The 13,557-nt window shown below is 41.4% G+C and overlaps 1 protein-coding gene across 2 annotated transcripts in view; it reads right to left on the bottom strand.

Moving 5' to 3' along the window:
• Positions 1-4,062: 4,062 nt before the first annotated feature.
• The window catches only part of SDC2 (syndecan 2), a 111,951-nt gene continuing 102,456 nt past the window's right edge, over positions 4,063-13,557 (bottom strand). For both annotated transcript variants that reach the window (XM_057735954.1, XM_057735955.1), the window contains exons 3-5: positions 12,533-12,669; positions 6,829-6,964; positions 4,063-5,326 (exon numbers count right to left, since the gene is read on the bottom strand). In XM_057735954.1, the coding sequence (XP_057591937.1) occupies positions 5,163-5,326; positions 6,829-6,964; positions 12,533-12,669 (437 nt within the window). In that variant the 3' untranslated portion in view covers positions 4,063-5,162. The remainder of the gene's footprint in view (positions 5,327-6,828; positions 6,965-12,532; positions 12,670-13,557) is intronic.

Here is a 13,557-nt window from a genome sequence, read left to right as displayed (position 1 = left end):
GGAAATGTCGTTTGTATGGGTCACCTCCACCCCTACTTCCATAGAGAGCAGAGTAGGGAAGAGAAGGAAATGAGTCGGAGTGCCAGCAGGCAGTGATGAACACTGGTCCTAAATTAACATCTCCAGCTCAGACCTCTTCTCTGAGCTCCAGATTCTTACATCCAGTTGTTCACCTGACACTTCCACTTGCGTGTTGAATAGTTCTAACCTAACATGGTCCAAAAGGAACTCATTTCACCAGCCAGCTTCCCTGATATTCTCTTTCTCAGAACGTGGATCACCCGGCTCTGCCAAAAGTACGGGTGACCTTCAATTTTTCTTTCCTTACTCCCTATTCCTTCCAACTTTTAGCAAGACTCATTGATTCCACCTCCCCAACAATCCCTCTCCAGGAGTCTGTGTCTCCACTGTTACCACCTTAGGCCGAGCCACCATCATTTCTCCACTGGGTAACAATAATGACCTCCTAACTGGCCATGGTACCCGCCCCCCCCAACTCCGCCCCCGGTCTCCTTACAGTGCCTTGTCCAGGGGTCAGTTCCTAAAGACCTGGAGGGCAAGTGTAAGGAGTCAGGACTTTATTCTAAGTGCTTTAAGAGACACTGAAGAGAGTGACATAAATCATTTATATTATAAAGAGATCAGCCTAGCTTCTTGGTGGGAAATAAAATACAAGGGACCAAAGGTAGAAGAAGGAAGACTAATTAGGAGGCATTTACACTTCTCAGCCCTCTTATCTTACCCCTTCTATACCTATTCACCTGCTGAGCAGCCTCTGTCCTTCTCACTGTGCCTCCAACATGCCAAACCCCTTCCCTCCTTAAGGCTATCCAAAGCCTGGAATGCCTGTCCTGATGTTAGCACCACTGGCTCCACATTATTCAAGCCCTACCCTCTCAGAGACCTTTCCTGACCAGGAGGTAATAATTACAGCTGTTCACAAATATCCCATCTCTCTCCTTAGGGGCACAAAGTAGGATTGTACTTTTCTGCTCCTGGGCAGTTAGTTGTGGCCAGATGACTTGCTTTGGCCAATGAAACGTGGGTGGAAGTGACATACGTCACCACTGGGTGGAAGCCTAAGAGCCACTGCGTGTTTCACGATTTTTCTTCTGCCACAGCAACTGGCAGTGTTTCAGATAATGGCTCCTCCATTGGCCTGAGACCTCGACTGAGGATGACGACTGTTCAGAGCACAGCTCTCTGCCAACCCACAGACATGTGGCATGAGCAAGAAATCAATCTTTCCTGTTTTAAGTTGCTGAGACTTTAAGATGGTGACCACAGCATACCTAGCCCATCTGGGTCTCTTACATCAGCCTGCATCAGGGACGCTGTGGAAATACCACCAAGTGATCATCTCTACTTGATGGTTTTATTCACGAATTTAGTTTCACCTATGCACCTCTCTCCAAACCCTATGAGAGCAGGATCTCTGTTTACCTAGTTCACCACTATACCCCCAGCTTTTAGAAGGGAGCCCAGCATACGTCCGTAGGCACATATCTGTTGATTAAACCTCCGATGCCTTGCACATAGCATTTGCTGCTTTTGTGCTGTTTTGCCAAGGCAACTGGAATGAAGAGTCTTGCACTCAGCACATCTGATACATCAAAGTCTAAAGCTTCACTCTGCTGTTTACGGGTTAGGACAGTTGCTTGGGTTACACCCTTTCAGCTAATTCACAGGAAACCAAGTTTCCCAAAGTCACCATAATTCCTTGGTCAGGAAAAGCTCTGCTAAAGACCACATGCAGCAGATAAACAAAAAGGAATGAAATCTCAGCACCGCAAATCATAAGAGTGAAGTCGCCCACAGTGAGGAGACACAGTGGAACAAAATTCATTTTGATACTATTTTACCAATTGTACTTGGCAGACGGCTGTTCTGTCCTTTTAAAAGTTTTCTATGCCAGCTAAATCTAATTCCCCAGAAAGGGCCGAGCCTCCAACTTTACTATGGTCATAAAATATTGGCATTGAAAAAAACCTTAGTGATTACTTAATTCAGACAACTCCATTTATCAGCTGGCTTGATACATTTTAATTGGAAACCTCTTAGGGTCTCACTGTTGTCTGCCAGAGGCTTAGAACTTAAAAACTTAAGTTAGAGGTTGTTTTGCTTAAAGTCATTGCCTTTTTAAACCAAATTTATTTTTCTAGCATTCCATTATGTATTTATAATAGAGCTGCAAAGAAGACCCTGATTCTAAAATTAACCCTGCCATATTTTTAGGTTTTATATTTTTGATGGTCACTTAAAATTTGTACTTAAGGTTTCAAAATGTCTGAGATACTGCAGAAATACACTCTTAAAAACCTTGAAATTAATATTGCATCTGTTCTTTCAGAAACTAGCACCCTTTGGGTTTTTAGGGCAACCAGAGTAAATTACTCATGTTCTATTTATTTAGCGTAGTCTCCGAGATCAAGGACAAACAGGCTATATCATCACTAAGCAACTGCATTTTGTCTAACTTACCAAAAAAAAAAAAAAAAAAAAAAAAAGCATTACCAAAATATCAATTCCCTAAACATTTGATCTGAAACTATCAATTTTTAATGTTAATAGGTGGCAATTTCTGCAATCTTGTCCAACCTAAATTCAATTTTATCAAACAGGTCCTAATCCTGAAGCTCAGGTACTAGGCACTTGCAGGTGAAACTTAAAAAAACAAAAAACGAGCTCATACCATTTCCCCCACACGCTGAACATGGAACAGTTTGAATACTGCAAGTCTCTCAAACAAAGCCATATTCACACACAGGAAATCATTTAGATGTGGTTAAGGAAACAGGAAATTTTCACACTGGCTTTAATATTTATACTTTACCGAAATTTTCCTGAACTTGGTAATCACTACTAAAACACTTTTTATAGTACTATTTACTGCATCTTCAAAACAAAAAAACTAAGCAGAAAACGTACAGTTGAAGAAAACTGGATGTCAGTCTATACAATGATTTTTTACTTTCAGCATGACAGACTTTATTTTGGCACTTTAACAAATATTTTGCTTTACAGCAGTGACAAAATATTTGCCAGAAATTTCCTTTTCCTGGCATGGATATTCCAAGCAGTGTTTATTCTATGAACTGAATTTCGCTATGCGTTGCACAGTTAGAGGTATACCCACTACATTCTTCACCTCTGTAACCGAGGGACATCGTGCAGCTCTAGAAGGTGCTATCACTTCCTTTTAATCACTCCAAAGTGGATTGATTCTGTAAGTGATGGGACAGGAATTTGAGAATTAAGGCCATTAAGAATGGAAGTAAACACTGTTCCGAGGGCTGCTGTGGCAATTCCAGGGAATGTTCTCTAAATGAAGTATTCATACTTCATTAAAAGTAAATTATATGTTGGAAAGGTTGCTGTTTTTGCTGTCTTCTTCCTTTGGCAGCTCACATGTTAAAACAAAATTAGAGGTAAAATAGAAAAAGGAAATGTTCAGTGAGAAGGCAGTCCCCAGACAGGGTACCCTCAGATTTCCATCTCTTCCTCAGGCATCACTGCTTTCCCACAATGTCATTCCTAAGCAGTGAGGCCCTCCTTCTAATGCACAGAACCTCCCCGTCCAACTCTTCCCTACAACGTGAACTATGGTATTCCATCTATTACCTCTTCAGTTAAGCTTCAGGAGAGATTTGGTGCACAGTCTCAAAGGTAAAACAATCTACAGGACTAAAGCAAAGATACTAGGAAACCCCCCTTTAGGTCTTTGGAATTTATAGTCCTAAAAGTTATTTGCAAGAGCAGGTATCCGTCTCTATATTGCCATCAGCTATCTCTGTAAAGCTTTCAAAATTCACAATTCCCTCCCTGGCAGCCTTCCAATATCTACATCTAAACACACACAGAATGATACATTCAGATTTCCTCTGGCCAATTCAGAAGCGAATCTGGTAATAAACAGCCTCATCAATGAGCTCTTTGGTTTTGATTTACAGACACTGCGGAACACTCAGAAATCAAACCCACATCACCCTTGAGAGCAGACGGTCGTTAGCAAAGGGGAGATGTACATTTGATCAAAAATGTACAAAATTTATAACCGTGACATTTTCAATATTAGGCCACATGATTTATTCAGTAGTTGTTGTGTTCCCAAATTACAATTTACGTCTATTCTTAAGACTACAAAAGTTACCATTAGAATTGTCTGTGCTTATAAAATACCAACTTTTTTTTTAACTGTTATATATACTCATTAACACCAGTCTGCGACAAGTTACATAGAATCATAGGCACTTCAAAGGCTTAAAAAGACGTTTACAACTTAAATGCATTTTTAAGAACAAAAACTGATTTCTTCCTTAAGTTCCCACTCCTTCAAATTGCAAGAAATTAACAAATACAGTGGCCAAAGGAATCTGCAGCAACTTCTCAAAATACTGTTAGCATCTTTGGGTTTGCTGAGGCTTGTCAGTAACTCATATCAAATCCTCCCAAAAGAAGATCTGATTAGATAGACATGACTAACCAGTTTTGTGGTGATAATCCAATTTTACACATTAATTTGCTGTTGCAAATCTGCCTGAAGCTACAGGTACTGAAAAATAAAGCAAGTGTAAAATGGATAGTCTGACACTTAAAAATTTATACAAAGTGGAGGTTAAAGTTTACATATTTGAAAATCACATATACACTAAATTACCATTATCTGAATTATCCAAAGACAAATTGCACTGTAACAGCTACAAAAGGCATAGAGTTTTGTTTTGTTTTCAAGGGGACAAGAGGGGCAAGCAGAGGAGAGGGGAACAACAGATAAATTAACAAAGTAAGACCAACTTGGTAAGGTCAATCTGAGACATGCTGACACAAATGAAACAGCTTTCATCTTTGAACCGTAGGATAAAAACAATCTTTTCATATTTGCACATAAACGTTTAAACCGATTCCATGAACATTGAGGGTTTTTATAACATAATATTTTGCCACTGCTATTCACAGAACACTGCAGATGTTACGTTTGAATTTTATGTTGTTCTAAAGAAATACATGAAAAGTTTTAAATACAATGGGATCTTATCATTAAAGTGCCAGAATGGCTCTTTAATGAAAAAAACAAAAAAAACAAAGATCTTCATTATTCTATGCAAAAGCTTTATTTTTAAAAGTTCAGTGATCTCATAAATAGAGACACTAAATGGGAGTTTTCACGCATAAAACTCCTTAGTAGGTGCCTTCTGATAAGCAGCACTGGATGGTTTGCGTTCTCCAAGGTCGTAACTTCCTTCATCCTTCTTTCTCATGCGATACACCAACAGCAGGATAAGGAAAATTGCAAAGAGAAAGCCGATAACTCCGCCAGCAATGACAGCTGAAATACACCAAAAGGAAGATTACTTTTAGAAGAGATTCAAGGGTGGCAGAAATTAGCTTTGTCAAGCCCAATCTACCTACACTTTCATAAAACGCTTAATTTCAAAACCCCAAAACTTTAAAAAACTGGATTCAATGAAGCAACTAGGTAATTATGCAAATCTGCTATTCCTCAGGAGGTATAATGCTTTCTTTGATTAGTATTAATAATATCACCCGAAAGGCTCAATAAGAAAAATCTGGCTGGGACCTCAACTAATTCCATACTTTAAAACTCTTGAGTCTTTTCAATATTCACATTTTGTAGTCTAATCTTCTAATTGCTTTTTCAATGAAAACACAAAACATGATATAATTGACAAGTTTTGTAAAGGTAAATATGAAAAAAGCATGCAAATTTCCTTTCTAAGTCTTGGATTTGGAACTATCCTTTCAAGGATCAAGTGTTCTACAGACAGAGAGAGCAGATTTGTGGCTGCCAAGGGGGGTGGGGGGGGGGGGATGGATAGGGAGTTTGGGATTAGCAAATGCAAACTATTACATACATGTGTAACTGAATCACTTTGCTGTACATCAGACACTAACACAACACTGTAAATCAAATACACTTCAATAAAATAAAAATTAAAAAAAAGGATTAAGTGTTCTAAAATCTTGCAAATCTTCCCCTTTAAAATCAAATGTTGGGCTTCCCTGGTAGCACAATGGTTAAGAATCCACCTGCCAATGCAGGGGACACGGGCTTGAGCTCTGGTCCAGGAAGATCCCACATGCTGCAGAGCAACTAAGCTCATGCGCCATAACTACTGAGCCTGCACTCTAGAGCCTGCGAGCCACAACTAGTGAGCCTGTGTGCCACAACTACTGAAGCCCGTGCGCCTAGAGCCCGTGCTCCACAAGAGAAGCCACTGCAATGAGAAGCCCAAGCACTGCAACGAAGAGTAGCCCCCGCTCTCCACAACTAGAGAAAGCCTGCACACAGCAACGAAGACCCAATGCAACTCAATAAAATAAAATAAATAAATTTATTAAAAAAAATCAAATGTTAACAGTTTCATCAGGTAAGTTACGATTAAAGACAATATCCTTTAATGCCTGGGGCACTATATCAACTGTCCTCCCCACAAAAAACCTTTCCTTCTCTTAAATTTATTTTGAAATCAGTGTGACTTGGATCAAGACTGATCGCTCTTCACATTCTGCCACCCCAATGCCCAGTTTCTCTGGACCAATGCAGGCCTTAACTTTCTTCTTCTTGCCTCTCCCCACCCTGCCCAAATGGCTGGCCAAGGGGTAGGCTGAGCGGGCTGACAGAAAATAAACACAATGTTTGTCTAATCCTTGCCTCTGACTCTGGAATGAGACAGGTGCTCAAGATGGTCTTCAGTAGTAAGGTAACATCTAACAAGCTTTGCTGATACCTCTGAATATCACTTAGACAAACCCAGGCCTATTTAGGGACCCCCCCCATACACACCTGACCCCTACTGGGCTACTCACCTGCCAGGACCTCTGTTCGTTTAAACAGATTGTCTGAGTGCTTCTCAGTATACACATTTGTATCTTCTTCAGCTGGGTCCATTTTCCTTTCTGAGTCAGAGAGGTGAACTTTTTCCTTATCAATTTCTTCAGGTGACTGGCATGGGGGCAAAAAAAAAGAAAGATTATAAAGATTTTCTTAAATGTGCTGGGAAGAGTAAATAATAGAGTCTGTTCTTTCAAACACTGAGTTTAGAAAATAAATGGAATAATCACTTTGTGTGATGTGCCTGCCAGTGGGTGAGCCCTAGGGTGGGCCCACGTTGTTCATGGTTTTATATAACATCTATCCCATGGCTAGGCAAGATGGATAGTTGCCAGTTCATAATACTCCTAATGGCATGGTTAGGTTGTTTTAGTCGACGTTTTGTTAAGATCTCTACCCTTCTCATCACCCTGCTGACTTCAGGCCACCATTCCCCTCTGGCTGCTCCAACCCAATAGCACTGCCCCGATTCTCCTCACTCCTTTATCATCTTTTTGCTACACAGGGCACTGTGATGACAGCTTCTTTGTAGGCATTCTCTCCAGGTGTTCTCCCAGGGCTCTTCCTGCCACCACTCTGTGGGAAGCAGCCCCCAGACTTCATCTGTATGCTCCCCTCTATTCACTCCTACACCTCCACCAAACACTGGACTATAAAGAACCTCGGTGGGGGGGGGGCCTGGATTCTGCAAGTAGCTCTGCTGTGGTCCTCACCAAGTCATCCAGTTTTCTGGACCTCACTTTCTATATCTGTCCAATGAAAGGCACTCTCAGGTTCTTGAGTTTTCCACAATTCTAAAGTACAAATCTAAAATGATAACTCTTACTATCTCACCTCCAGGCAGCATTATTCCCATCTATCCAGCAGCCTCCAGGACCCTTGGCCTTGGCTGTACCATCATGTCAAGTTGTATGTTTTACTATGTCCCAAGTCCTGGCAATTTGCCTTTCACCATTCTCTCAAATTCAGTATCTTCCACAGATTCTCATTTCCATAGCTTGGTCTGGGTCCTTACCACATCACACCCAAGTTCTCGCAGCAACCTCATAACTGCATGTGTTGGGTGGGGTCCAGTCTATCTCCCAAGCCTATTGCTTAATCTCTAGTAGGAAGCCCTGCAAAGCCATCTCTGCTGCCACTTACTTATAAAAACTTATTCTTAACATGTCTTGGTTCATGCAGTTCTCCTAACTCCAATCCAAAAGTTTCACTTCCTTCATTGTCCATTTGTCCTTAATGAAGCCCTCCTTGATCTTTTACCTCCCTAAAACCCCAAAACACATTATAGTCTACCACACAAACACATTAAATCATCTGTTGGCTTTCTAACCTTCAGCACCAATGTTGGCCATCATGTATGAATGACCTAAGATTACAATGAAACATTAAAGCACTTGAAAAGTTAAAAAAATATATATATATAAGACTACCGCTAGAGATTCTGTTTCAATTGGTCTGAGATGGGGAAGCTGGCACTGATTTTTGTTGTTGCTTGTTTAAAGCTTTCCAGATAATTCTATGATTTGAGAACCACTGAATTAGAGAAGCTCAGTTCAAATAAGTTGGCTATTCTCTATCAGGCTGAAGTTCTTGTCGACCAACACAATTGATGAAAAACACTGTCAATTCCATTGGTCTATTATTGTAGACAAAACTCTTTTTTAGCTTTACTACTCTTCCTAAAAACAGCCAACCACCTTCATTAGGACTCTAGGCTGTGGCCCGGTTAAGTGCCTGATTGCTTTCTGAAGGCCAGCGTTCATCCAACATGGCCACCTGCTGCTTAGTCTAGAGGCTAAAAAACATAAGACCTCACCTTCCTGGGGTGGCTTAAGGTCATCAGTGTTTCCAAGAAGGATTACTAGGTAGATCCATTTGAACTCTGGAGTACATGAGGTCATTGGGCCTTGCCTCAGTGTACAGAGCACTAGGCTTCCACTGAAGACGGCATATAATAAAATGTGATAAAAAATTTTTGTCTTACTTTTCCAAGCCACAGGAAACCTTGTACTGCCTTAAACCTCAACCCACCATGACTTACAAAAAGCAGAGACCACAGAGAAATGATCATTTCACTGCCATACGACATCCACCCCAAATTTCACTATTCTCTACATTATTGCAAGAGAAGAAAATACGAAAGGACTTCCCAGGCTTTCATGCACCAAGGGAAAGCAAAGAGAAAAGCTCATTGGCAGTATTTTGCTTCAGTTTCCTCCACTCTTCTCATGGAAAGCCCATCACTAATTGGATGCCTGGTAGAAGGACAGACAACTCAATAAATGAGAGAATGAATTACCTGGGTTCTAAGCCAGGAGCCTTTTCACTGCTCATTAGCAGTTAGGGCAGGGTTAGGAAAGGGAAGAGAAAGCTCAAATAGCTTGATATTTAGGTTTGCAACTAGGGAAAGAGGAAAGTGAGTTCTGGTGGCAAATGAGGTGACTATAAGTAGCTACTGTGACATAAGTAGAGACTGAATTTAACTCATCTATATCATCTTTGTACCATTATTATGAAAGATCACATGTGTATAAGAACAGATGATTGAACCTGATGTACCCCCCAAAAAAAAATAAAATTAAAAAAAAAAAGAAAGATCACATGAGTTCCCCTCAGGTTCTTTCAGTCCCTAAAATCATTTGAGAGCGTTGACATTTCCATTCCCTCTGACTCAGCTTCTGATCCAGCAGCCAGGAAGGAACTTGCATTTCAGGGGGTCTGCGGGTGGGGACAGGAAGTCTCCACAGAACTGGGCCACCACGTACTCACAGGAATGAGTGCACAAGCTTCCAGGTGCTCTGGATGGAACATTCATTCTTTAAACTAAAAGGTTTTATTGTCTGACTAGTAAGAATTTTTTCTATAGTATAGAACTAATCTGAAATACTTGAACTCTCATATATATGTGCAACGTGAAATTATGAAAAGCCAGCATAGATAACTGGATGAAGCCAATTAAAGATCTGTCACATCACGTCTGGTTGTTTGGATGCCATGGAAATGTAAAGGAAGGAAAAGGTTACGAGCAATGCTCTGCTTGAACAAACAACTGTGTTCTTTTTATTTTTGTCACATAAATTTACAACAAACTAGAAAGAATATCTATAACAGTGACATTAATGACATTGTGACGCCCATTCAAAAGCAAAGTCTACATTAATGGTATCCTAGAGGCAATGTTTAATTTAGCTGTGCCATGGGAACCACAAAATAGAAAATTTAATCACCTGTATTAATAGTATTCGTCATGAATGTTATCACGATAAGTACCTCAGAAAGTGTTTGACACAATGAGTAGCACTCGATAAATCTCCCACAAATGGATGCATTTTTATTATTGCTACATCGGACACAAATGATACCAGGAATACATTAAAAGGTTCTGGGGTCCTTAATTTCTGAGCTAATCTGTCAAACATCTATCTTCTTTATTTTAATCTGACACAATTACTTCCTTAAGACCAATTTTTAAAAACTTAAATCAATTTTCAATTCACTGTTGCCAACTGACCAGAGAGCTCCACGTCAAATCAGGTTTTGCTTAAGATAAAACTCTACCACGAAAAGCCAAAACTGAGTTTCTTGTCTCAAGGTAGTGAGTCCTAATGGTTCCTGACTTCAAGGGATTCAGTCATGACAAGTGGTCAGATAAACATGCAGTAAAGCCGGCTGCATCTTCCAGCAGCCACACTGGATGACCTACCCTCGGCAACAGCTGTTACTTTGCATTTCTCCTCTTCTCCCTTTTTCTTTTCATTTATTGAACTGAACCCACCTTTAGAGCAGCCACCGTGCACAGAGCCAGGTGTGTCTGCCTCAGCGCTCAGAGCTTCTCCTTCCTTTCCTATTGCCTGGCCTGCGAAGTTGGTCTACCACTAACGGTAACGGACTCTTCTCCATGCAACAGACAGCACCCCCGTCTGGAGAGGGTTGACCCGGCTGCTGCACATCTGCAGACACCCACGCAGCCCTGTCGTTCACCACCCTGTGCGCATGCGCTGGGAGGACAGTGGGTGGGGGGAAGAACAGATGCACTCTGGGAAGGGGAGGAGCCTCGGCGGACAGGAAGCCCGTGGGGTGTTCTGCCCGCAGGGCGGCGCTTCTTACTCCAGGGGAGGTCTGTCCCTACCTTTGTGACACGGCCTTCCACATCCTGTCTGCTGCTAAAGCTTGGCAGCGTCTCATTTCTAACCCGCAGACGGGTGAGCTCCAAAAGGCGACACCTGTATTTCCAAGTTCTCATAAGCAGCATGTCACCCCCGGGCTGTCTGCAAAGTCTCCTGCTGCTGTTACTCCACACGCTCACCTGGTGAACTGCCTCCGTCTCTCCCGCTCTAGCCAAATTCAGTGAGGGCTTACAGGATGCTTACCGGGTCTCAGGTGCCATGCTACATGCCCTCACATTTAGTCTTCTCAAGGACCCGTGAGGAATGGGCTCAGAGAAGCTAAGAAACTTGACCAGATCTAGGATTTTAAACCTAGGCCTTCTTCAGACTTTAATTTGCATTTTCCACCTTAAATAGCTTACCTAGCAGTAAGTGGGCAGCTAATTGCAATAGCATACTAATAAGACCAAAATCACTGGTCTCATAGTCTCCATTAGCTAGCAACTTCGCTTTTGTTCTAAGGCTAAAGACCTTATTTCTGAATAAGTCCACTCCCAAAATGAATACAGAGATGTACGCGCACTTATCATTGTCGGAAGAGGTCATACCACTGATGGTGGGCCTGAAAAGACTTTGGGAAAACACTTACTGAGACTAGTACCTGGAGCCTCCTTAGTCCATAACCTCAGTTTCAGGAGATGTAAAGTTCACAATGGTTTTAACTCAGAACAAATTCTTTACGAAATAAAAACAAATTTTCTTAGCATAAGCCAAATAAACTAAAAAGGTTTTGCTTCTTAACTGGGCTATGAGTCCCTAAAGAAGGAGTACCCTGTAAAAAAGATTTGTTTATAAGCTAGGCCTGTGTGATAAAAGTAACAGGCAGAATTAGCTATCAAGCTATGAAAAGATGTGGAGGAACTGTAAATGCATATTACTAAGTAAAAGAAGCCAATCTGAAAAGGCTACATACTGTAGGATTCTAACTATGCAACGTTTTGGAAAGGCATAACTATGGAAACAGTAAAAAGATTAGTGGTTTCCCAGGGCTGGGCGGGGGGACAGGAGGGATGAATATATACAGTATAGAGGACTTACAGGACAGTGAAACTACTCTGTAGCCTGCACTAATGGTGGATACATGCCCATTACACATTTGTCAGAACCTATAGGCTGTACATCACCATGAGTGAACCCCATATGCCCTGTCAATGTCGGTTCACCAGCTGTAACAAGTGTACCCCTCTGGCACAGGATGTTGATGTGGAGGGAGGTAGGCTGTGCATGTGCGGGGTGGGGGTATATGGGAACTGTCTGTACTGCCCACTCAATTCTGCTGTGAACGCAAAATTGCTCTGAAAAACAAAATCTATTTAACAAAAACAAAATAGCAGTAGGTGGGCAAATGTCAAAATGATCATAAAGAGTAAGGAAGAGCCACTTACAATATAATGAAAAGACCATTTGTCCTCACACCGTTTTAAAGGGTGCCTCTTAAAAGGCACATTTTGTGCAATTTTTTAAAAAGGCACATTTACAATAACCTGAAAACGCAATGGAAAACAAAACATACCTTTGTCTGAGCAGGGATCTTGTTTTGTATCTTGTTCAGTGTTGTGGTTTCCACTCTCGGAACAGCACTAGTGAATGGAATATTTGGAAGGGGTCTAGATGTGGTCAGCTCTGGACTCTCTCCATCCTCATCAGCTCCTGTCAAAATAAGCAAAGATAAGCTGAGCACAGATTTCTACAGGATCAGATAACATTGTCTAAGGTTGATGATGACAGAGCCATGTTCTTTCAAAATACCTGCTCCTCAAGAACTCAACACAAACCTTCCTGCAGTCTTCATAGCAATGAAGAAGTGATTTCAAGGTGGATCTGTGGGGAGCCTGGCATTTTTTTTCTATATTATTTTATCCTGAATGCTCTCAAGTAGCCTTACTTACATGTTCAATCTCTCCCACTCAAGAGATTTCTTTCCTTCTATGCTGAAACATGCTACATTTTCCATTTTAAAACATAACAACAACAAAAAAGGAATGCTGACCCTTTATCTGAGTGAGCTGCTGCCCTCTCTCCCCTTTTACAGCCAGATTTTTCTAATGGCGGTATGCAGACTCACCGGCCCCTTTCCTCACACTTCTGCTCTACTCCCCCTAGTCAGATGTTTCCTGTCACCACACTACTGGTACTGTTTTGTTAAGGTCACCATTCTCCTCCACAGTCTATATCCAGAGGCATCTTCCAGAGCGGTCCTCATCTGATTGAACCTCCTAGCACCACTGGACACTCGTCACTCTCACCTCCTTCTTGATATACTACCTTTAGGTTTCTGTGACTTTGACTTCCTGGCTTTCCCCTCACCTCTCTGGCTATTTCTAAGTTTCCTTAGATTCATTCTCTTGGACACAAAATATGAAGAGTTCCTTAAGGTTGAGCCCTAGGATGCTTCTTACTCTACACTTTCTCCCTCACCCATGGCTTCAATTACCATCTAATACAAATGAAACCTAAGGTGACATTATTAGCTTCTACCACTGCTCTGAAATTTAGACCTACATATCCACTGACCTACTTAGCATTTTCACTTGCATG

This window comes from Hippopotamus amphibius, chromosome 5 (assembly GCF_030028045.1).
Source record: "Hippopotamus amphibius kiboko isolate mHipAmp2 chromosome 5, mHipAmp2.hap2, whole genome shotgun sequence".
Taxonomy (NCBI): domain Eukaryota; kingdom Metazoa; phylum Chordata; class Mammalia; order Artiodactyla; family Hippopotamidae; genus Hippopotamus; species Hippopotamus amphibius.
Note: the sequence above shows the minus strand (reverse complement) of the source record. Positions and strands in the feature narration are given on the sequence as shown.